This window comes from Peromyscus maniculatus, chromosome 11 (assembly GCF_049852395.1).
Source record: "Peromyscus maniculatus bairdii isolate BWxNUB_F1_BW_parent chromosome 11, HU_Pman_BW_mat_3.1, whole genome shotgun sequence".
Taxonomy (NCBI): Eukaryota; Metazoa; Chordata; class Mammalia; order Rodentia; family Cricetidae; genus Peromyscus; species Peromyscus maniculatus.
The window spans coordinates 49,739,609-49,765,288 of NC_134862.1; the positions used below are offsets into that span (position 1 = coordinate 49,739,609).

General features: G+C 36.7%; 1 protein-coding gene across 14 annotated transcripts in view; it reads right to left on the reverse strand.

The window, feature by feature from the left end:
* Positions 1 to 25,680, reverse strand: part of LOC102923317 (complement factor H-related protein 1-like) — a 256,566-nt gene that overhangs the window by 169,401 nt on the left and 61,485 nt on the right. For 9 of the 14 annotated variants that reach the window (XM_076547540.1, XM_076547544.1, XM_076547546.1 and 6 more), the window contains exons 3-5: positions 16,916 to 17,110; positions 16,379 to 16,555; positions 4,611 to 4,793 (exon numbers count right to left, since the gene is read on the reverse strand). In XM_076547540.1, the coding sequence (XP_076403655.1) occupies positions 4,611 to 4,793; positions 16,379 to 16,555; positions 16,916 to 17,110 (555 nt within the window). Of the gene's footprint in view, positions 1 to 3,306; positions 3,484 to 4,610; positions 4,794 to 16,378; positions 16,556 to 16,915; positions 17,111 to 25,680 lie in introns of all 14 variants that reach the window. The other 5 variants (XM_076547551.1, XM_076547550.1, XM_076547536.1 and 2 more) reach the window with 1 other exon arrangement.

The following is a 25,680-nucleotide window of genomic DNA, read 5'->3' on the forward strand; positions in this document are numbered from 1 at the left end:
CTCATGTACATTCACAGGGAAGCATCAGTAACCATCTTCCTTATGAAAAGTGTTGAATATTACATTTGCTATAGCCCCTACATTCATATGGAAGTCTGAGGAATGTATATTGATGGAATACATAAGTCATAGACTTGAAAAATGAAATTAACTTATTTTTACTGGGTCTGAATTGTGCAGAGGATTACTAATGTTAAATTTACAACTACCCTTTTCTTACAATACACAACTGTTCTTTCATATTTGAAATTAATACTATACAGTATGTGTATGATATTTTCAAAATATTATTTCAGTTTAATATACTTGAGAAAGTAGAACAGGCAAAGTCATTTCTAATGTATTTGAAGTTAGGAAAATAAAGTTAGTTTATTTTAAATTAAAAAAGAACATAAAAAACGTGGACAAAACAGTAACATAAATTGTTTCAATATTTACAATACACTAAGCTATTTTGTTGTATTTCCAAATCTTATTAACTGTTAATCAATCTAACTTAAATTAAGAATTTGTAGCATTCCCCATTTCAATTATTTTTTTAAATTGTTGGCATTGTTGTTACAAAAAATAAACACTTTTTCCTTGTTTGAAATCTCCCGTATTTACTAATTTATAAAATTAGAGATTACAATTTAAAAACTAGGTTTATACATAAAAGAAAATTCCAACTTTCAAGAGTCAAGTGTTAGTATGGAGTTAACAACAAAAATGAAAGATATTTAAAAGCAGTATCTAAAGCAAATAACCAAAACCTCATTTTGTGAGAGGACACACAAGTATGGCACATATTAGAGCTTCTGGAAACAGTCCCCAATAATTCCTTTGCTTTAATATTGAGTTTTTTAGATTCCCTGGGAAAAATCAGCTTTAACAAGACTCACAGTTATTAAAAGTCTGGGGTCACTCATATTCACCATAACCATGAATAAATTTTAATAAGAAGAGAGTTTTTATTTAGTTATTGGTATCAGGGTTGTGGCACCAGGTCTGCAAAACTATCTGAATTTATTATGTGACAGTTCATCCAAAGTTAAAATATTCCATCCTGCAGGAAAGCTCCTTTAGCAAGAAGGTAAAGATCTCAAAATAGCTCCAGGAAGTCCCTGAAACTGACCAGATCCAGTAGGTAACTTACTCCCAAGTAAACAAGCCAAACTGATGAATCATTCTCAGAGAAGGCAAGCTGCAAAGAAGATACTCAAATAAGCCTAGATGTAAAAATAGAAGATTTCGAGACTATATCAGCTGCCTGGAAGAAGCTAAAACCAGCCCAACTCTCTGGAAGAGGTTTAGAGCAACTGAGTCACTTGGTAAAAACACTCTCCAATCTGGTGTATAAGCTGTGCAGTGTACTCCAGTTATATGTTTCTGTGAGCTGTTACCCATGCTGGGTGGGCCTTGGCAATGCAGCTGTCTTTGAGTCATTTCTGGTCCTGTAAGCAACCCTTCACTCATATTTCAGTAACCTCAATAAAACTCATGGGTCATCAAGTTGAGTTTGGTGGTTTCTGTATGATGTCTGATCATGAACGCCTTATCTGGGGCATATCATCTCCACAGGAAAGGTTTTGTCACATTAATAAATAATTCGGTAGTATATTTTATTTTATTTTTATAATGTTAAGACTGACCCTAAAGTCATGGGGTAGACAAGCCTTGTCCTAATGAACTAATAGCCCTGTCCTTGCATTCTATTTTAGTATTATATCGTAGAAAGTCCTGATTTCACAATCTTGAACTGCTTATAATCAGAGAGAAATTAATAATCACCATTTGCCTAGTTTGATTTTTTTTTAATTTGCAGCGTCATTTGAATCTCTTTGTTGTTTATGATAAGTCTTCATATGTCGCCCAGAGTGGTCTCATATTCACGACGCTCATAATTCTCCCTCCCAAGTTCTAGGATTACAGACGTGTACCACCTTGCCAGGTGTAGACATCCCTAATGAATTATATTTGAGTGGATGCTTGATGCTGCAATCAATTTTCTAAATTTCTGCTGCTATCCTTTCTAAAGGAATTCTGGCCACCCAGGCATGGCAAACATGGCTCTGGCAGGCCTTGCCCTTCTCATTGCCTCTGCCTTCCTATAAATCATTAGATTACATTGCTAAAGCTAGCCACCAAGGTCTGTTCCCTTATTTGGCCACTTCCTCCTCCTGAGGCTGACTATCAAGGTCCAGCTATCAAAATATTGAAGTCAAAAATCCATGTGGCTCACCTAATAAACATGTCCAAATAAAATTAAACACTTGACCCTGACACAGGTTTCCCCTTGTACCTTTATAAACTGCCATTTTCCTATATGCCACATTTGTCTCCTATCTATCTAGAGGCAGTCCTTTGTCCTGAGCCAATATTTTTCCTTTCACTTTCAATTTTTTCCCTCTTGCAACTTATCCATCTCTTTCCTTCCCACTCTTCAAATTTGCATGACCTTTTTTCATATTTCAAATCATAATTTTGAAACTGGAGACCTAGTTTAAATAACTAAGAGCATGCCTTTAAGATAATGAAACAATTATACTTTAGTCAGAGATACTTGATATACACAGGTCATACAAAGGAATAATTAATTTAATGTATTTTGCTTGTTGTTTGTTTGTTTATGGAACAGAGACTCACTATGTAGCCCAACATGTCCTCAAATTTAAAATCTCTTGTTCCAGGGTTATAGTGCTAGAATCATAAGAATGTGCTATCTACACCTCATAAGTACATTATTTTAAAAACAGATTATCAGCACTTGGGAGGCAGAGGCAGGCGAATCTTTGTGAGTTTGAGGCCAGTCTGGTCTACAGAGTGAGATCCAGGAAAGGCACAAAGCTACACAGAGAAATCCTGTCTCGAAAAACCAAAAAAACAAACAAACAAAAAAAAAACAAAACAAAACAAAACAACAAAAACAAACAAGCAAAAACCCCAAAATGCAGATTATCAGGCCACTGAGATGGTTCAGTCAGTGAGGGGGCTTGCTTCCAAGCTTGGTGACAAGTGTTCAATCCTGGGACTCACATGATGAAAAGAGAGAGCTGACTCACAAGTTCTCTGACATCTTCATGAGTAATGTGGTGTGCACACCTCCATAGATGCACACTTATAACCATTGTACACATATATGATAAATAAATGCATGCAATGCAATAATAAAAACAAACATGATCAGCTTTAGCCTTCAAAATAGTCCTTTCTTCCAGTTTACATTGAATCAGAAGGAAGATCCTAGGAAGTTCATATTTTCAAGTAACACATAAATATTTATTTTTGCCTTGTAAAAAGAAAAATCCCAGAGAAAATCATATTCACCATAGCATGAAGGTATGTCAGACCATCCATCATATGTACATGTTATGGAGCCCTTGGTATGTTTATACTTGTTTTCATATACAATATGGCATTCATAGTCTAATTTATCATTGAGTTTAAACCATGTGCTATTATTTTTAGTTCCAGCATTTTCAAATATAGGCCTATCACAAGACTCTAATGCAAAATGAAATGGAAGATTTCATTTAATGTGTCAATGGACAATCTGAGCAATTCCTTTGAGTAGAAAAGTAGTCATAGGTTAATATATAACAATTAAATACTATATAAAAACATCCTTAGAAGACCAACAATAAATCATTTTCCTGAAATAGTTATTAAATAAAAACTACACTCCGATTAGCATTTACTACCACAGTTAAGTTTTATAAAACTTTATTTTAAAAATAATTTTTCAGCTCATTTTTTTCTTATATTTATCACAATCTGCAAATAAATAGACAATTTCAAATATATTTTGTTTTAGAGAAGGGTAATATCCTTTGTGAACTAATGTCCCATATTTAGTAGTTCATATGCAATATTGAATATTGCATATCCCAAAAGGCTTGTAAATTATAATTTAATATACATGAATATTACATGGGAATAATTTTAATTGCTTTTTCTTTAAATAGATCCTCTAAAAGTACAATAAATGAAAAATAGAAACTAAAAAAGCAATAAATATATTAAATCACCTCATCACTTAAGTTATGTTGCATAGTTCTTGAAAAATAGCACTGGCTAGCTTTCTGATAAGTAAGACAAGCTGAACTAATTACTCTCAGAAAAATTTCAATGACTGTAAGTAGTAAAACATGAAAATTTGGTGTTACCTGGGAACATTTCTTTCTTTCCAATATCAAAATATTTGGGAAGAATTTCTAAGAGGGAAACCTTCTGAGACAGACATTAACTGATAGTGTCAAATACATATTATAAGGTTATCACATATTCTGTGATTTAAAACATGGACATGTATCTTCACTTAAAACTTGGCCTTTATATCTAGGAGCAAAGGCTTTCATATGCAAGGCAGAGTATCTTTTAAAAGGCAGCTAGTCAAAGAATTCTTCCCTAAATTTAAAACTATAGGGTATTTTAAAGCATTGGAAAAGGAAATTAACTGATATTCTACAAAACAGGAATGAGTCCAAAAGGAAAAACAAATAGTGAAATATTTTTTCTTGAAGTTTAAAACTCATCTTTCAAGTGAAACAACACCAGCCACCTCAAAGGAGAATAAAGCTAAACCCTTATACATCACCAGTATAATGGCAGGAATATTATGAAGTACTCACTGATGCATGAAGGTTGAGCTGACCATCCATTTTGGAGGCAGGTAATTGTTCCTGATGTTTCTCCATTTGCTGTTACATATCCCTGTTTGCACCTATAGTGTGTTTTTCTATTTAGAGCGTATGTATGATCAGATTCAGAAAGAAACCCATTCTCAATCTCTATATCGTTCTTTGAACATGTCTCTAAAAGAGAAAGGAATAAAAAAAAAGATGAGTGCATGCTCAGTGGCTTAAGGATTTACAATAGAAAAAGATATTAAAAATAGCTGTTAGTCACTTATACATGAAGACTTAAAATAATCAAAATCATTCACATTCCTGAACCAAGGAAATCAAATCATAGGTTTAAAGATACACAATATCTTGTTTGAATTTTTTTTTTTTGTTTGTTTGTTTTTTCGAGACAGGGTTTCTCTGCGTAGCTTTGCGCCTTTCCTGGAGCTCACTTGGTAGCCCAGGCTGGCCTCGAACTCACAGAGATCCACCTGGCTCTGCCTCCCGAGTGCTGGGATTAAAGGCGTGCGCCACCACTGCCCGGCCTTGTTTGAATTTTTTAACATAGCAAGATTTAAATCACTCATAATTACTTCTAAAATTGTGTTAAAATTTTTTTCCAAGTGAATTCATAATCCTACAGAAAGTCTGAATGTTGAATAATACATTTTTTTCTTGCATTTTCTTTAAACCGGAGAATAATTGGTTCTCTAAGTCACCTAGACTTATTTACTCAATTAGGGTTCCTGTGGTTGGGTGATAATCTTTGAAAATCTATCTGCACAGTTGCTACAGACTCCAGTTTCAAGAATTTGAAATGCCATTGTAACCTCATTCTGGGGGATGTCTTTCTGTATGCTGTGAATATATGTTATTCCTATTGGTTAATAAATAAACTGCTTTGGCTTCTGGCCAGGCAGTTTAGAGGCAAGCAGGATAGGAGAGAGACAAGAAAGGGAAAAGGTGGGGTCCAGAGAGAGACACCATCCCACCATCCAGAAAGCAGCATGACATTTCACACAGGTAAAGGCACGGAACATGTGGTGATACATAGATTAATAGTTATGGATTAATTTAAGATATAAGAGCTAGCTAGCAAGAGACCTGCTATAGACTAAACAGTTTGTAAATAATATAAGCCTCTGTGTGTTTACTTGGGTCTGAGATGCTGCAGGACCAGGCAGGACACAGAAAAACTTTTGGCTACACCTCATGCCTAAAATACAATGGATGTTCAATGTTCAACGAAGATCATGAGAAACAAAAAAAATTATTTAATCTTCTCATGACAAAATAATGCCTCCACATATCTTTAATAACTGAACTTGAAAGTTTAAAAATAAATTTTTAAATTTCACTTTTTTATCATCTGAATAATATTTCATTGTGAAATGTACCAGATAAATATATATTCCATGAAAAAATTAATTAAAAAACAGTTTAAAGGTATAATTCCAGTTATTAGATTTCTTCTCAGAACACACATTTGCTTGTTTATGGATAAGTAAGAAATCAAAGAATAAAACATTAAATATTTTATATAAATGCCAATTAAAGGATTAGATAAAATATTGGGAGAAAACACTAAGTAGTGAAGAGACAGGAATACCATCAAATTACTCGAAAAGAATAAAGAATAAAAATCATTAAGTCTTTCACTTTGTTAACTTGAAAAAGGAAGCAAATACTAATGCAAGGACAAACTGTGAAAACCTAAAATGATGAACAGAGATCAAGCAAAAACCAAATGTGGGAAAGGTAATGAATTGTGATTTTTCTAAAGGAATGTAACAAATTATAAGGAAAAGAAAAGAAAAAGAGAGTGCTAACCACAAACAAGGAGGGGAATGAGAAGTTTGGGTGAAAATTACCAATGCTTACTATTGAAAGATAAAAGAGCACCAAACCAGAATTCCAGAGTATCAAGAGACTAAGTAGGTCTGTTATCAAGGAAGCTTTATGTATGGAGGAATTTTCCAGAAAATAGTACAGTGAGAAGAAACCTGACCAGAAAAAATAATAATAGGTATTTTTCTGAATTTAAGAAACAAAAATCACTGTTCTCAAAAAGATGAGATTTACTGGATCTGTGGTATAGAAAAGCAGAGCAGAAAGAAAACCTGAAGTAGAATTCTGCAGATCTCCACTGCCATCCTCTAGCTCTCTGGCCAGATGTCAGCATACTTCAGCATAGTACAAAACTCTGTGATGCAATAGAACAGAAGAAGAAAAATGGCCCCAAATTGTAAGATCAAAGGCTCCCAGAACACCAGCAATGTGAGATATTCAAATTGAAAAGGTGGGACAGTTCCTTCTGATTACCCAAATCCTTTAGTAAGATCCCAGAAGAGGTTTATTGATGTTCTAAACACACTGGTTGGAAAGAAAAAGCTCCCAAACCAGTCTAAATAAATTTCAAAGGAAACAAAATTATCAATCAAACTTAGCTTCCGTTCATGCAGATATCCAATCCCAAGCACTAACAGCAAGTGTTCTAATGAGGTACGGCTTCTTTACTCAAAAGATTGTGGTGGATGTGAAATAAAATACATTGTGGCAACATTTTATTCCCCACACAAAAATTCCCAGAAAACTAATTGGTAACGCTCACCTGTTGCATGTAAGTGTCAATGATAAACCACACATAAACATATACATGGTAAGATAACAATAGCACGGAAGAAGCTGGCTGCACCCAACATACACAGTAAAAAGGACAGTAGCCCCATATCAGTTACCTGAGACTCTCTTAAAACATTAGAAAGAGAAGAGATTCAAGTTGGTAGATGTGTGGGGGAGGAGGACATGTCACATCCTGAACTAAAATAATGGAACAAAAATACAAGAAACAGTGTTTGTAATACATAAATGCATTCCTACCTAAAATAAATTTACAACTTGATACTATAAAAGAGACTTAAGTTAATAACATTTACATAGATTTAGAAGAGAAAAGTAGAGACAGCACAACAGGTTACCAATATCAGCAATGATGGAATATATACACATATACATGTATATATAAAAACTTATTTTAAAAGAAACATCAGGGAATATTATGGGCATCCATGTCAATTAATTTTACAAATTAAAAATTAATGGAGTTTAAAAGTCATAGACTACACAACTCACTCAAGAAAAATATTTAAGATGAATATATTTGCTTCAGTATGAAAAACACGTACTAGCTAAACATTTACAGAAGAACACAGAACCTTTTGTTGTGTACAACAGAACAGTGCTATAAGAAACCAAAGGTCTAATTACTACACAGGTATATCTAATCATTAATAGAAAAATTAAATTATACTATATCAGTTGTCTTTAATTTTATTCCAGAAAAACATTATATACTCATAAGCAAGCTCATTTTTAAAAGTCACATGACAAGGGACCATAGCAGCAAAATAATTCTTCAAAATGTCCAATGATCTAGATATTTTAAACATAATGTAAACATTATAAAATATGTTAATTAATAGAAGTATCACACTTCTCCACCAATAGGTTTCTACAATCTATACTTTTGTTTAACATTTGAATGTTATAAATTAAATTGTTCAGAAAGAAAGGAATCAAAGATCTAATGTTATAAGGTAATAAGTTTTATATAATGAAATAATCACTAAAGATACTTGTGATGTTGGTGAATGTAGAAGTATACAGAGCAGCAGTGGAAGAGAACAATGAGTCAGTAACCACACACACATAGGACTAGTATATATCTGACAATAATTAATATCAATTTTATAGTAGAAGATAATCTCTTATCAAATAAAACATTAATATTTAGACATATAAATGCACAATAATAAGCATAAACTTCTTTCTCACACTCATTTAAAATGAACACAAATTTTGATCATATACATAAACATAAAATATACACTTCTAGAAAAATATTTGCTTGTGGCTTAGGCAATGACGTTTTAGATGACAGAAAAAAGAACCAATAACTGAATTTTTTTTGATATGTTGAAGAGCATCATAACAAATGCTTGCTATCATTGACCAATAGAGCCACAGCTAGGGTGAGACTTTGTGCCTACCTCCCCTACAGATGCTGGGATTTTGTCTGACTGCAGCTTGTGCAAATCTTGTGATTTCTGTCACAGGGAGTGGGTTGACAATGTGCTAGTGGATGGACACATACCCAAGAATTGAGGGGCAGCACAGATAGGACTTGATTTTTTTTTTAAGAACAAAAAAATGGGTGGGTGGGTAGAGATGGGAAGCAGATATGGAAGGAATTTGAAGAGGGAGGCATATATGGTCAAAATATGTTGTGTGAAATTCTCAACAAACTAATAAAAATAAGAAAGGTAAAGAGTAAACATTTGCTTTCGAAAGACAGATAGAATGTAAGTTGAGCTGCAAAAGTGAGGAAATATTTGTGAAGAACACTAGCCTACAGAAGGCAAATAATAGCCACAATGTACTAAGTAGTCTCAAAATTCACTAGAAACAAAACAAACCATGAAGAAAAAATGGGCAACATTTTGAAGAACCATTTTCAGAAAGACATGTCGATGGCAGATGAGCAGAGGAGAGGATGTTCTTCAGCTTTGCTCCCTGAGACTTGAGATGCCACCACATATCTTATAGCCCCAAGATATGTAGAAGCTTGATTCCCAGAGGCTACATATGTGAACATGGAAGTTATAGTTGCAGAAAACTGACATACATCTACAAATGATCCAGCAAATCAATCCTGCAAAGATAGAAAAGCAAGTAAAGCCCTCTCCAGGCATAAAGACTATAGAAGTACAACAATGATCAGCAGAAAGACATTTTTAATTGTGCAATAGTGACATTTATATATCAGTGGTAACCAATAGCTGTATAATTTGACCCAAGTCCTAATCAATATGCAGGAATTCACACCTGGTACAACAAATCTAGCCAAGTACCCTAGAGTAGAACCTATTACTACCACCTCACTAGACCAGTACTATTTTTAACAGCATTGTAAATACTTGTCCCTGTATTCACAGGTATGTAGTCAGCAGCTGTTCCAGTTTTGACCTGGAAGTACTACCCCTAGTGAGGCTTTCTGTAACTGTTACACCTACTTATGACCTGCCCCTGAGGCAGGCCAAGATGGGAGCCCTTAAGACCTGAGATCTGGATGTGTGGACTCTCTTGGTTCCTGGTGATCCAGGATGCTGGCTGGTAGATCAAGCAGAGTTCTTCAGAGAACCCAGCTGGACTGCATCTCACCTCTCCCGGATCCTGTAACCAACCTCTTTACTAGCTGTAAGTTACCCCCCAAAATAAACCTCCATTTAAACTATGTGGAGTTGCCTTAATAAATCCTCTAATACAGATAGGTGCTGTTCCCATCCATCATCAAAGAAGGTTCTCTTTTTGCAGCAAATGGAGATTAATTCAGAAATCCACAACAGGTCAAAATACAGAGAACAACTGAGTGTAGGTTGACCAATCCTAGTTAATTCATTTTCAAGAAAATCTATACAACCAAGCTCCAAGTACATCATAGAAGAAGGAACAGAAAGATTGTGAAAGCCAGAGAATCAAGATGTCTGCTGTGATATAGTGTCTTTCTATATATAACAGATAAACTGTACCCACAAAAATCTCAGAAATAAGGTTGTTCAGCACAATACCAGTAGACATGCCAATGCATGCAGAGAACTTCTCACAATCTCTACCCCTAGATGAAGAGCTATATGTAATTAAAGTTTGCTGTGAAAGGAAAAATCAATCTTCTCTTGGAGTGATCCCACCCAATAAGTTATCCAATCTCAAATGACCAGACCTAAATATATGTAAATTCAAGTAACACTAAATGGACTCATAGGGTGTGTATAGGGTTAGTGTGTGTGTGTGTGTGTGTGTGTGTGTGTGTGTGTGTGTGTGTGTTTGAAAAATCACAGTTAAAAAGGAGAGGTCATGAATTTGGTAGGGGAGGAAAAGAGAGGAGTAGGTGGGAGGAGAAAGATGAGAAAATGGTGTAAATACAGTACTCATGTATGATAGATGAATTTTCAATAAATTAACACACCTCTCAACTCTCACCAGAGAAGCTTCTATTTGCAGTTGACTTCATTTAACACAAATAACTACAAGTGATCAACATGCAGAAAATAAGGCTGAGATAGTCAGACCTTTATGGGATATCTTTATCACATTCTCTCTTATAAAGTCTCAAGAACACTGCAGAGGAAAGGGCAAGAAGAGTAGATGAGCCAGAAAAGGTACATGACTATGAGGAAGCACAATTTTCCAGACACAGCAAGGAAGATGCACCTATGAATTCTGAGTGGTTGTGAGAGAATGCACAAGGCCTGCACACGTGCAAGCTAGACCAGTTCCAGCATGGGGGTGGGGGTGGATGGGCACAGAATCCCATGCCTAGCAGCTGCTGGGAAAGGTAGAGTCAATTTTTGTGAGACCAAAATGAGCCATCTTAGAAATAGGACCAAAATGTTTTCACCCAAAAACTAAGGCCTAAGATTTCTCCTTCTAGAAATAGGCCAATAGTTACTGAAACAAGTCAGTCCAGATTCCAGAAACCAGGAAGTATAAAAGTACAGAGTCACAAGGTAGTTATGAGGTAATAACTGCTGGACTATAGAATGTTCCAACCCTGGTTTCGAGGGTAACTGACCACAGAAGTATCCCCACCTGAGGGCAGTCAATAAGAAATGGTGCTGGGTAACCGCTCCCTTAGAAGTAAGATTAAGCCATGATTTCTAGAAAGCCCCTAAAAGCAGGCCAATCAGAATTGTACCCATACTAGCACCCCTAAATGATGTAACCTTGTGGTTTTTCCCTTTAAAAACTGAGCTTGCAGATAGGTGAACACTTCCTCCAGCCTCCACTGTATTGGATGTATTGGATGAAGTCCCTGCCTAGGCTTGTATTGCTTTTGGATATTCCAAATTAAACCTTGCTTTTGCATTCTGGCATGCTTGTCTTTAGTGGTCTCTCTGGGGGTCATGAACTGGGCACAACATTTTCTTTATGAGTCCACTCCTGGTAAATCAGCCACTCTCCAGTGTAACACCACACATGCAAGAATATAGAAACAGTACAACTTGTACTTCATAGGTTGTTAGAAGAAGGAGGAGGGGAAGGAGAAGGAGAAGGAGAGGAGGAGGGCTGGATAGATGACTCAGAGGTTAAGAGCAATGGTTGCTCTTCCAGAGGTCTTGATTTCAGTTCCCAGCAACCACAAGTTGGCTCATAGCAATCTGGAATGGGATCTAATGTCCTCTTCTGGCATGCAGGCATACATGCAGATAGAGCACTCATACAAACACACACACACACACACATACACACACACACACACACATTAATCTTGAGGAGGAGGAGGAAAATAATAGAGGACACAAAGTTGAATTGGTAGTAGAAGGGACACATAGCAGAGAATAGTTGGGAATAGGTGAATATAATAAAAGATATTTTATAAAATTTTGAAGAGCTATAAAAAGGAAATTCTCAAAAAATTAAAACCATTGTAAAATGTCCTACATAAGGAAAAATAATTCACAAATGTTTACTTGGGTCTCATTGAGTTTTAAAATACAGTTACTAATGTGAGACCAAAATGAGCCATCTTAGAAATAAGACCAAAATGCTTTCACCCAAAAACTAAGGCCTAAGATTTCTCCTTTGGGGAATAGGCCATTAGTTACTGAAACCAGTCAGTTTGGATTCCAGAAACAAGGAAGTGTAGAAGTTCAGAGTCACAAGATAGTCACGAGGTAATGCCTGCCGGACTGTAGAATGTCCTCTCCCTGGTTTCCAGGGTAACTGACCACAGAAATGCCCCCTGAAGGCAGCCAATGAGAAATGGTGGCAGGCAACCACTCCCTTAGAAGTAATTTCTAGAAGTCCCTAGAAGCGAGCCAATCAGAATTGTATCCATGCTAGCACCACTAAATGATGTAACCTTTTGACTTTTGCCTTTAAAAATTGAGCTTGCAGAGAGGTGGGCACTTCCTCCAGCCTCCACTGTGTTGGATGTATTGGACAAAGTCCCTGCCTAGGCTTGTATTGCTTTTGGGTATCCAGAATTAAACCTTGCTTTTGCATTCCGGCATGCTCGTCTTTGGTGGTCTCTCTGGGGGTCACGATCTGGGCACAACACTAGAAATAACTACTTAGACACTCATAAGATAAGCCATGACATACAAGAAAATATTCACAAATGTGGCCAGCCACACGAATGTATCATAGAGATTCATCTGTGTATTAAAGCTAAACTTTGACCAGTCAAGGGTCTGTCAAAAGGCAAGCCACTTACTATGAATATTTGGTGCTATCCAACCTTTAATATTTCAGCTTTCTTCTACTGTAAAATCCTTGCATGTCCAAGTATTTTTAGACCTGCTGAACTTCTAGGTAACTAACTCTGCTGCTAAGCCCAGGAGACAAGCTGGCTGGAGACTCATAACTTTGTTTCTTGTGCAAATGAACCTCAGACCATCCTCCTGCCTCAAGGCTTAGTGGCTCTGCAGAGCAGTTGACTGAGAACAAAAGAGGTTTCTTTTATCAAGGTGGAAGTTAAGGAGGAGGAACATTCCTAAGGAGGCAGAGAACTGAGTGGCCTTGAAAAAAAAAGGCAGGCATTTTCTGTAGAGCAGAGAGAATGGCATGGTGAGAGAGAAGAGAGGAAGACAGAGGTTCTGTAGAGGGTAAGCAGATCTCAGGTAGAGTTTTCTGAGTGCCAGGAGTAGAGAGTAGTGGAAATGGAGAAAGAGGAAATAGAGGATGAAGATGAGGCTGGAAGCACAGGAGTTTAGTTGTTAGCAGGACTCTGAGCTAGGGAACTAGACAGAACTGAAGCTATTTACACAGGATTTGATTCCAGAGAAATAAACTAGACAGATAAAGAACCTGGTGTATCTAGATTTATTCTTGTCCTAAATGCCTGATGGAGCTATAGCTGTATTGATAGAATTTTGTCTTAGAGGAGTAAAGTTGTTGTGTGAGACCAAAATGAGCCGTCTTAGAAATAAGACCAAAATGCTTTCACCCAAAAACTAAGGCCTAAGATTTCTCCTTTTGGGAATAGGCCCTTAGTTACTGAAACCAGTCAGTTTGGATTCCAGAAACAAGGAAGTGTAGAAGTTCAGAGTCACAAGATAGTCACGAGGTAATGCCTGCCGGACTATGGAATGTCCTCTCCCTGGTTTCCAGGGTAACTGACCACAGAAATGCCCCCACCTGAGGGCAGCCAATGAGAATGGTGGCGGGCAACCACTCCCTTAGAAGTAATTTCTAGAAGTCCCTAGAAGCGAGCCAATCAGAATTGTATCCATGCTAGCACCACTAAATGATGTAACCTTGTGGCTTTTGCCTTTAAAAATTGAGATTGCAGACAGGCGGGCACTTCCTCCAGCTTCCACTGCCTTGGATGTATTGGACGAAGTCCCTGCCTAGGCTTGTATTGCTTTTGGATATGCTTTTGGATATTCCAAATTAAACCTTGCTTTTGCATTCCGGCATGCTCGTCTTTGGTAGTCTCTCTGGGGGCCACGATCTGGGCACAACAGTTGTTTTAAGATCTTTTTGAGTTACTTGGAGAAAGAAAGCTAAAGCAATTTACATGGATAGGACTTAAAAAAATAAAAAGACAGAAATATGAAAAAGAAGTATGTACATATGGATCAGCACAATTAACAAATATGAACAAAACCAGCATGATGGAAAGGCTATCAAATAAGAACTTGTGAGACCAAAATGAGCCATCTTAGAAATAAGACCAAAATGCTTTTACCCTAAAACTAAGGCCTAAGATTTCTCCTTTTAGGAATAGGCCATGAGTTACTGAAACCAGTCAGTTTGGATTCCAGAAACCAGAAAGTGTAAAAGTACAGAGTCACAAGGTAGTTATGAGGTAATGACTGCCAGAGTATGGAATGTCCTCTCCCTGGTGATAGATTCACAACACACTCTGATGGTTGGGCATGTCTGGCGGACCTAGACACTTTTGCTTAGCCAGTTCTAGGTCAAAATAACCATTTCCGGGACAAGGCGTCTTGCATGACCAGGAACCCGTGGCTTTGCATGATTGCGTAAGAGCACACAAGGCAACCATGTGATCTATGCACATTCGTGGAGTAGCCATATGGACCTGTGTATGCCTGCGCAACCCAACCTTTATAAACTGGCGCCATATTCCCAGCTTCCTTCTTCTCCATGCATGCGTCTCTTTAACAGGCCCGAGCACTGTCCTTTTCTCTTATCTTAAACTCTTGTTAGTAGATTCTGTCCTGTTTCATGACATTTCCTCGCAGGGTAAGAGTGCCGCCAAATAACTAACAGCTGGTTTCCAGAGTAACTGACCACAGAAATGTCCCCACCTGAGGACATTGAGAAATGGTGGCGGGCAACCACCCCTTTAGAAGTAAGATTAAGCCATGATTTCTAGAAAGGCCTTAGTAGTGAGCCAATCAGAATTGTACCCATACTAGCACCCCTAAATGATGTAACCTTGTGGCTTTTGCCTTTAAAAACTGAGCTTGCAGACAGGTGGGCACTTCCTCCAGCCTCCACTGCCTTGGATGTATTGGACAAAGTCCCTGCCTAGGCTTGTATTGCTTTTGGATATGCTTTTGGATATTCCAAATTAAACCTTGCTTTTGCATTCCAGGATGCTCGTCTTTGGTGGTCTCTCTGGGGGCCACGATCTGGGCACAAGAAACTTAGCACAAATTTTAAGCAGGTCAATAATATTAATCATACAGAAATTTAAATCACTGATTTCAAAAACAGATTAAAATTTTTAAATATACATTACATTCATAAATAAGAAGACAGTATGATTATGTGATTATTTCAAAATTGTTCTGAAAATTCAAGATATTGTCATTCAAATCTTATCAAGGTTATTTAAAAGTTGGCAATCTGAAGTAAACAAAGAATACATATAACTCAGACTGATTTTTAGAGTTCTTTAATATTACTGCAAACTAATTACAAATGTGTGAATTAAAATGCATTTGAAAAATTAAATTTATTGTCTGCAAATTGACTTAGGATAATATTTTTAAAACCCAAATGATAATGAAAGGAATTTTTAAATATTTATTTATATGTTATGTATACAGTGTTCTGCCTGCATGCATGCCTACACACCAGAAGAGGGCACCAGATCTCATTACAGGTGGTTGTAAGGCACCATGTGGTTGCTGGAAATTGAACTCAGGACTTAAGGAAGAACAGCCAGTACTCTTAACCTCTGAGCTATCTCTTCAGCCCAAGGAAAGGAATTTTAATCAGCACTATTATGTTGTAATATTTTATAGACTTTTATTCTGAAAATTAAGTGTGGCATCACACAGTCATTTTCAAGAACAAAGAACAAGAAGTAATCATCAATACAAACATTATTACAGAGATTGGGAAAAAACATGAAAACCAGACACACAATGTCCTAGAATTCCCTTTCCAGTTACACATCACAAAGGATTCAGAGACAATTAGCAGAGCTTTAAAATGGCATGTTACTACTTGAATATATGAATGATGGGTGTAGCTATTATCATATTTATTTAATTTTAAACTATATTTTATAATTGTTTTGAGTGAAATAACAAAGTGATTTCAAAGTTTATAGTACTCTAAAGTTTAGTCAATATTTTGTTGTAATGTCTACTAGGTGTGTTTATTTTTCTATATACTTACCAAGAATCATCAGTATTCACTTATACACACTTGAAAAGAAGTATTTTGCCACAGGTAATATAGATGGGGTGGGGAGTCAAGAGCATCTTGTGATTTCAGAACCGTTTACTTACTGACACGGATGCATTTGGGTTGAGGTGACCAGCCGTTCTCTGTACATGTAACTGTGTCTTGACCATTTGGAAGACTGTAGCCAGGGTAACACTTGACTTCTGCAGACTCGCCCTGACTATATGGTATTTGCCTGTATGGAGATTCCCCATTCTCCACTTCATGGAAAACACATTGCCCTAGGACAATTAATATACCATAAATGTTAAATTAAAAAAAAAAACATTCATTAATTTTTTTAAAAAACTATAAATGAATATATGTGGCATTCAAAAACAAAACCTAATGTTTTAAAAAGTAGCATTTATTTTTAGTTTTTATAAATAAAATATGGAAGCAATAAAGGCTTCTCATAGTCCTATTTTCCGTGTTCATTTCATGAAGAGCTGCTCACAAAAGACAGAAACTAGTCTTTTTTGCTCATAAGCTCTTGTTGGTCTTATTTTTGTCATCATGGACTTAACTGTAATTATGTATGTGCTCTTCTCTTTCCACTCTTCCATAGAATTAAACGTGATCTAATGCAGACATTGACTTACTGAGGCACGGAACTGCAGGCTCCCAGCCTTGAACAGTGCATCGAATGTAGCCCAAGTAATTCCTCGAAGGAGCCAAAAATCCATCATTGCAGCGATAGTAGAACAACTTGCCTATAGATACTGGAAAGTAGGGTCTGTATCTCTCTTCATTATGTAGACGTCCATTTTTGATTTGTGGAAAATCACAAGGTTTCACTTGCAATAAAAAAAAATCAAACAGATAGAAAAACACTTCTATCAGAGATAAACCACTTGATCAGGAAATTATGTTCTATTAATTACAATAACATGTCTAGAGAGTGTCTGGAGAAGGAGACAAATAGGATTCAGACTGCTGAGGTATGTGAAGAATTCTTTCTTCATGAAATCAAGTTATACCTGACAGGTCACCAGAAAAGTGGGTCAGGGATATTTGTTAATATCCAATATGATAACTGGTTTATAATTTGAATCAGAACTGAAATATAATGTGATTACATAACAGTGAACTATTTTTATACCTTCATATTGAAATGCTATATTGTTCATTGTATTAATAAGTTTATATGAAATGTTTCATTAAATTTTCCCACTTCATGTTCTTATTTATAATTAATAAATATTTTAATATCAGAATAGTATTAATTTTTCTATGAAGTATAATTCTAGTTCAGAGACCCTCATAAAGTATGTTAAAAGAATTCCAATACATGCCCAAATAAACAAATCTCATAGCTTCCTTACTCATGCACACACACATTTGATACATGATTTATAAATTTAAATTCTTTTTCTCTTGAGTGTTCTTCTATAAAATTTGATAATTTTACTTTTCATGAGAAATCAAGAAATTAAATTAGTTAGAATCCATCCCTGGTGCACGAGTGGGTTTTTTGGAGCCCACTACGATTATGGGACACCTCTTGCAGCCTTGAGGCAGGCTGAGGGGCTTGAACTTGCCTCTATTGAATGTACCTCCTCATGGGAGGCCTTGCCTTCTTGTGGGGAGGGAGTGGAGGTCAGTTCTGAGGGGGAGGCTGGGGGGGAGTGGAGGGAGGGAAGAGGGGGATCTTTGGTGTATAAAATGAATGAAAAAATTTTCTTAATTAAAAAAAATTAAATTAGCACACTGAGAATTCTTTTTAAAGGGTAACAAAAGGAGACATGGTTTAAAGTAGGGATATTATAGCCTTATAGACACATTCTTCTGTCTCTTAGCTGATCTTCCTTCTCATGTGGACACAGATGAATTTTTCTTGTCTCTTTTATAGGTGATTCCTCAAAACAAACCTAATATTCCTTAAAGTGCATTATCGGCAGAGGTAGTCAGTACTTAAAGCAGCCCCATTTGAATCTTACACATTTCCAGATGTAGGTCTTGGCCAATCAGCAGTGATGGTTGGTCCGTCACAGTCTTGATTCAGGTTACTCACAACATTGATTAATATATTTACTAATTTTCAAAAAGCTTTAAATAAGTAACAGCATAGTTAAATTTTTGACCTATTCCAGGATCTTCTAATTATTACCTATAAGTTTCATCCTACTACAGATTCAATATGGCACAAAAGATCAATTTGTAGACTCTCTCCTAATCAAGATTCATAGTCATCATCTGCTGTCTTGTTCAGTTGTGAATTTATACATATTTTCCCCAAAATAGCAAATCATTTGATGAAAGAAATGAGTAATTGAACAGGCCTGTCTGAGAAGAGAGTACTACACGTTTTAAGTAGAAAAGGTATTTAATGAAGCCGGGCGGTGGTGGCGCATGCCTTTAATCCCAGCACTCGGGAGGCAGAGCCAGGTGGATCTCTGTGAGTTCGAGGCCAGCCTGGACTACCAAGTGAGTCCCAGGAAAGGCGCAAAGCTACACAGAGAAACCCTGTCTCGAAAAACCAAAAAAAAAAAAAAAAGAAAAGGTATTTAATGAAATTAGTCATCTTTATCTTATTCAGGAAAACACCAGAAATTCTGCTGTGAAAACCTCGTATTCAGATATATTCATTCCACAGATGGCCTAAATATCTCTGCACAGATTTACAAGGTAGAAACTCAACTACACAGACTCCACACCTGTAATTGTAAACTTATTCAAAAATGTATGGCAGGGGTTTCATAAGATCTAGGGAGGGGGGAATTAATTCTGTTAGTAAGATAAATTGACATAACATTGAACTATCTTCTAAATATTTTTGTTCATATTTTACATAATTAAAATTGTCAGCATTAATCAGAGATACCTCTCTTTTCCAGTAAACTATGATGAATGTAGAGATTTATTAGGGTGTGCTCATCATTAAGCAAGACATTTACACCATCCCTCAAAAGTTCAAGGAACATGTGGATGAAAGGGCACAAAGATTCTAAGAGCTGAAATATAGTAATCATGGCTGTGAAATATCTTCTGGCCTATTTAGAGTCATTACAATAACAAACTATCAACATCTACAGTTGTCTGCACTGAGTCTATCAAGAATGGGCCATCCACATCCAGACCTGAAAGGATTAAACTCTCAGGGAACTGTGGCCCTCATCTCTGAACTGTTTCATCTGATTGATTTAGAAAAAAAATGGGAGTCAGTGATTTTAGGTGTATACCCACAAGTGACTAAACTAGGTTCCATAGACAGTACCCCAATCCAAGTGCTACACATGTGCCCTTTGTTAAACTACATGTACCATTCATCAAAACTCAAACTTGAGAATCTGGGAGAAAGACAGGCAAGAATGAAGTGTTATTGGTAGAGTTGGGGTGTGAGACGAAGTTAAGGAGCTAGACTATCCAGGATGTTTTATATACATGTAAGAAATTGTCAAAATTAAATTTTAAAAAATTATAAAAATCATTTTTCCTTACAATTCCCATACAGTAATAATATTTCTTACTGAAAATCGCTTTTCTTTCTTATTATGATTTGGACCCCATACATTTCCTCAAATCTCACTTTAATGGAAACTTGGTTTCTCATTGCTGGAGCTATTGGGAGAGGGGGTAAAGTTCAGAAGTTGCTAGCTTGGTTGAAATGAGTCAGATCATTGGGGCTCTGCATTTGAAGGGGTAGTGGGGCCTTGGCCATTCTTTTATAGCTATGTTTCCTGGTGGGAAGGAGGCAAGCAGCTTTGCTTTAGCTCTCACTCCTTCACATAATGCTCTGCCTCTCACAGGCTTAAAGTGATGAGACTAGTTGACAGTGAAATCAAGTCACCAAAACTAAATAAATCCTTCTTCTAAGTTATTTCTTCAGTAATACTGACACAGAGACAGAACGGGGACTAAAAGGAGATCCCTGACCACTCTTTTGTCACTATATATATATATATATATATATATATATATATATATATATATATTTGGCTTAAGGGATACCAGGCTTCACTATGATATACATTTATCATGAGCATCTAGACAGGATTAAAGGAATATGGATATAGATAGGCAAAAACCTGAAAAGTATGAAAGAAGTATATCAGAAATAAAATACTCTTGATTCAAATGATGCTGTGTGTGTGTTAAGAAGCCACTGAAGTCCTCCAAAGCAACTTCCTTCAACAAAGATAACATAATTTCCCTCTTCATGTGTGAGCTGGACTCAGAACATGAAGAACTGCCATGCCAGAAACAATTGTGTGTGAGTAGATCACAGACAGATTCTGGGCCCCCACTGTCTCTCTGATCACTAACTAGAGCAAATGAGCTGTCATCAGGCAATCTACATAGAGGCTTATATGATAAGGAACTGAGAGCTCTTGTCAAAGCCTTGTGAGTGTGACATGTGGAACATAGGGCCTAATGCTTAGCAAAGGCTCCTGATGACTGACAGCCACGGCAGTCTCTGAGAGCACCACACTGATGCAGAGACAGTAGCTAAGTCATCCTCAAATCTGGACCACAGAAATGGGGAGGCAATAAAAGTTTGTTATGAAGCAAATATTTTTACTGATATTTGCTACAATGCAAATAAATAATTAAAATAAAATCTTATATGTCCTCCTTTCCCAATAATTTGCTAAAAATCTTTGAAAATGTTTCTTAATTTGAAAAATGTGCATATGCATATATACAAATATTTGAGTAGTGGTAAATTATGAATTTAAGTTTTCTAAAATTTATTTTTAATATTACTTAAAATCTTAAGTTTTAATATTACTTAAAACTTAAATGTTACTTAAAAGAAAAACCAGGTAGGCTGCCTGCAGATCTTCTCTTTCTCTGTGTTCCCCCAGATCCAAACCCCTAACCTCATTCCCAGTTCTTCAGCAGAACACCTGTCAGCCTTTTCCCACTCCCTCCCATCTCCCGTAGACACCACAGATTTCCCCTTCTAATCGCCATCTCCTCACTCACTGCTTTGTTCCAGCCCCCAACCCAAAAGCCACACTCTGCTAACCCCAGGGCTCCTGCCACTGCAAAAAGTAGTCTGAAGGCAAACCCAAACCTCTCCTGCTCCTGATATCCAGTACTCCAGTCTCATTCCCAGCTCTATAGCAGGAGAACTGTTAGGATCTCCCTTTCCTCTCTGACCCCATCCGCAATAGATCACTAAGCCCTTCTCTTCCTACCTTCCTTCCCCAAACTCATCTCAACATCACAGTCTCCAATGTCAGTAGGCACTCACAGGGAACACACCAGCTGAGCAGGACAGAGAAACAGGTAAGATAACTGAAGGCCTTCACTACTCCCTCCTTATCTACAAACCAATCCCTCCAGTTCCTTCCTTAGAACACCACATTCAGCCTTCCTTCCCCACTGCCCACATCTCCTGTGGATCCTGCATACCATCCCCTCCTAACCTCACTCTCCCTACTTGTTGCTTTATCTCAGCCCCCAATACAGGTAGGAACCCTCTGCTGTCCCACAGGCCTTGCTTGCCAGAAAACCAGGAAGCCTGCCTGCAGACTCTTCTCCCTCTGCTCCCCGAGATGCAATCCCCTAGTCTCAAGTCCAGCTCTGCAGTGAAACACCAGTGGCAGCCTTCTGTGTCCTCCCTCAGCTCTGATCTCCTGGGATCCCACAGATCTTCCCCTTCTACCCTCCTTCACATACTCTTTGCTTTGTCCCAGCCCCCTGCTAAGCCAAATTCTCTGTGAACATACCAGCTGAACAGACCAGGAAAATAAGCAAAACAGCCACCACACTCTCCCCAACTCTTTTGAGGAAGCAGAAACAAAGGAATAAAACACCCACCCAACAAAGACAAATATAGAAATCAGCACCTCGACCTATAACCACCCAGAAACAAGATGCATAGACACAAATGTAAAAATACAATTAATAAGAGTCAATAAGGGCTATAAGACTTCACTAGAGCACAGCTATCTTACCACAGGAGGCCCTGAATATTTCAGCATAGCTGAAACAAAAGAAAACGACCTTAAAAACAGGAACTATGGAGCAAAGCTTTACCACCAGAATACGCCAGATGTAAAGGAGACTTTCAGGTGTCGAAGGTACAATAGCAGAAATGGAAACATCGCTGAAAGAAAATGTTAAATCTAAAAATTTTCCTGACATAAAACATCCAAGAAATCTGGGACACCATGAAAAGACCATACCTAAGAGTAACAGGGAAGGAAAGAGAAAAATCTCAGCTCAAAGGCCAAGAAAATATTTCCAACAAAATCATAGAAGAACATTTTTCTGACAGGAAGAAGGAGGTGCCTATAAATGTACAAGAAGCATACAGAACACCAAATCGACTGGACCAGAAAAGAAAGTCCTCTCACCATGTAATAATCAAAACATTAAACAGAGAACAAACAAAGAATATTAAAAGCTACAAGAGAAAAAGACCAAATAATACAAAGAGGCAGACCAATTAGAAATACTTCTGACTTAGCAATGAAGGCTCTACAAGCCAGAAGATCTTGGATATATGTGCTACAGGCTCTAAGAAACCACAAATGCCAGTCCAGATTACTATTCCCAGCAAATACTTTCAATCACCATAGATGAAGAAAATAGGATATTCTGTGATAAAATCAAATGCAAACAATTCTATCTAGAAATCCAGCCCTATAAAGGTGCTAGAAAAACTCCCACCCAAGAGATTAATTATACCCATGAAAACAGAAAATAAATAATCTCACATCAGCAAAACCTAAAGAATGGAAAAATGCACACACACACATGAACATATTATCACCAACAATTACATAAAATAACAGGAGTTAAAAATCATTGGTCACTGATATCTCACAATATCAATGGACTCAATTCCCCAATAAAAAGACACAGACTAAGAGAATGGACCCCAAACCAGAATCAATTCCTTTGCTGCATACAAAAAGGACACCTCAACATCAAGGGTCGAGGGTTGGAAAAAGATATTCCAGGCAAATCGACCTAAGAAGCAAGCTGGTGTAGCCATTTCAATATCTCACAACATAGGCTTCAATCCAAAATTAATCAAAAGAGATGGAGGAGGACACTACACACTCTCAATGGAAAAATCCACAAAAATATACCTTCTTCCCAGCACCTCATGGAACTTTCTCCAAAATTGACTACATACTCAGAAACAAAGCAAGTTTCAATAGAGAAAAGAAAATTCCAGTAACTCCCTGCATCCTCTCATAGATTGAAGCTGTATATGACAACACCAGAAACAACAGAAAGCTTACAAGCTTGTGGAAACTCAAACAGCTCTGCACTGAATAGCTACAGGGCCACGGAAGAAATAAAGACAAAAATTAAAGACAACCTAGAAATCCATGAAAATGAATACACAACATACCCATACTTATGGGACACACATAATGAAATCAACACAAAGGGGAAGGCACATAGCACTAACTGCTTACATAAAAAAATAGGAAGATCCCATACTGGCAACTTAACAGCACACCTGAAAGCTCTAGAACAAAAAGAAGTAATCATACTCAAGAGGAGTAAACAGCAAAAAATAATCAAAACTGGGGTTGAAATTTAAAAAAAATAGAAACAAAAAGGACATTACAAAGAATGAATAAAAATGAATCATTGAGAAAATCAACAATATAGAAGAATCCTTATCCAAACTAACTAAAAAGCAGAGAGACAATATCCAAATTAAAAAAATCAGAAATGAAAAAGGGAATATAACAACAGACACCATGAAAATCCACAGAATTATACAGATACATTTTTAAAAGCCCAAACTCTATAAAATTGGAAAATATAAAAGAAATGAATAATTTTCCCAATAGGTACCACTTACTAAAGTTAAATCAATATCAAATAAACAGTTTTAAAAGCTCAGGGCCAGATGGTTTTAGTCCAGAATTCTACTAGACTTTCAAAGATTTAAGACCAGTACTCCTCAGATTATTCCACAAAATAGAAACAAAACAAACATTGCTTGATTCATTTCATAAGGCTACAGTCATCCCGATACCTAAAGCACATGAAGACTCAATGAAGAAAGGGAATTACAGACCAAGTTCCCTTATGAAAACAGATGCAAAAATACTGGATAAAATACTTTCAGACAGGATCCAAGAACATATCAAATTCATCCTGTATGATCAAGTAGGCTTCATCCCAGAGATGCAGGGATGGTTCAACATACTAAAATCAGTAAATATAATCCACCATATAAATAAATTAAAAAGAAAACATGGCCATCTTACTAGATGTTGAAAAAGCCTATGACAAAGTCAAACACCCTTCATGATAAAAGGGACATATTTAAGCACAATAAAGGCAATATACTGCAAGCCTATAGCCAAAATCAAATTAAATAGAAACTCAAAGCAATTCCACAGAAATCAGGAACAAGACAAAGTTGTCCTCTCTATCCATATCTATTAAATATATTACTTGAAGGTTTAGCTAGAGCAATAAGACAAATGAAGGAGATCAAGGGGATACATATTGGAAAGGAAAAATTCAAAATATTTTTATTTGTAGACCATATGATAATATAAATAAGTAGCCCCCCAAATTCCACCAGGGAACTCCTACAGCAGATAAACATTTTCAGCAAAGTGGCTGAATAAAAGATAACTAGCCAGGCAGTGGTGGTGCACACCTTTAATCGCAGCACTTGGGAGGCAGAGCCACGTGGATCTCTGTGAGTTCAAGGCCAGCCTGGGCTACCATGTGAGTTCCAGGGAAGGTGCAAAGCTATTCAGAGAAACCCTGTCTCGAAAAAAAAAAAAAAATCTCAGTAGCCCTATTTAAAAACGACAAATAGACTGAGAAAGAAATCATGGAACCAACACCTTTCAAAATAGCCTCAAATAAAATAAAATTAAATATCTTAGAGTAATACTAAACAAGCCAGTAAAAGACATATATGATAAAAACTTCAAGTTTTTGAGGAAAGTAATTGAAGAAGATAGCAGAAGATGAAAAGATCTTATATGCCGATGGATTGATAACATAGTAAAAATGGCCATCTTACCAAAGCAAGCTACATATTCAATGCAATCCCTATTAAAATTACAACATAATTCTTTACAGACCTAAAAAGGACAAATCCAAACTTCATATGGAAAAAAAAACAGTAAGACTAAAACAATCCTGAAAAATAAATAACTATTAGATATCTCACCATCCCTGATTTCATGTTGTACTACAGAGCTATAGTAATAAAAAAAAGCACATGGTATTGATATATTGATGTAAAAACAGACATATTGATCAATGGAATCAAGTCAAATACCCAGACATAAATCCATACACCTTTGGATGCCTGACAGTTGAAAGAGAAACTAGAATGTGGAGGAGGAGGGAAGATAGGGTAGAGGGAGAGAACTGGGGAGAGACAGCTGGAATTAAGGGGTATTTGAGGGATGATATA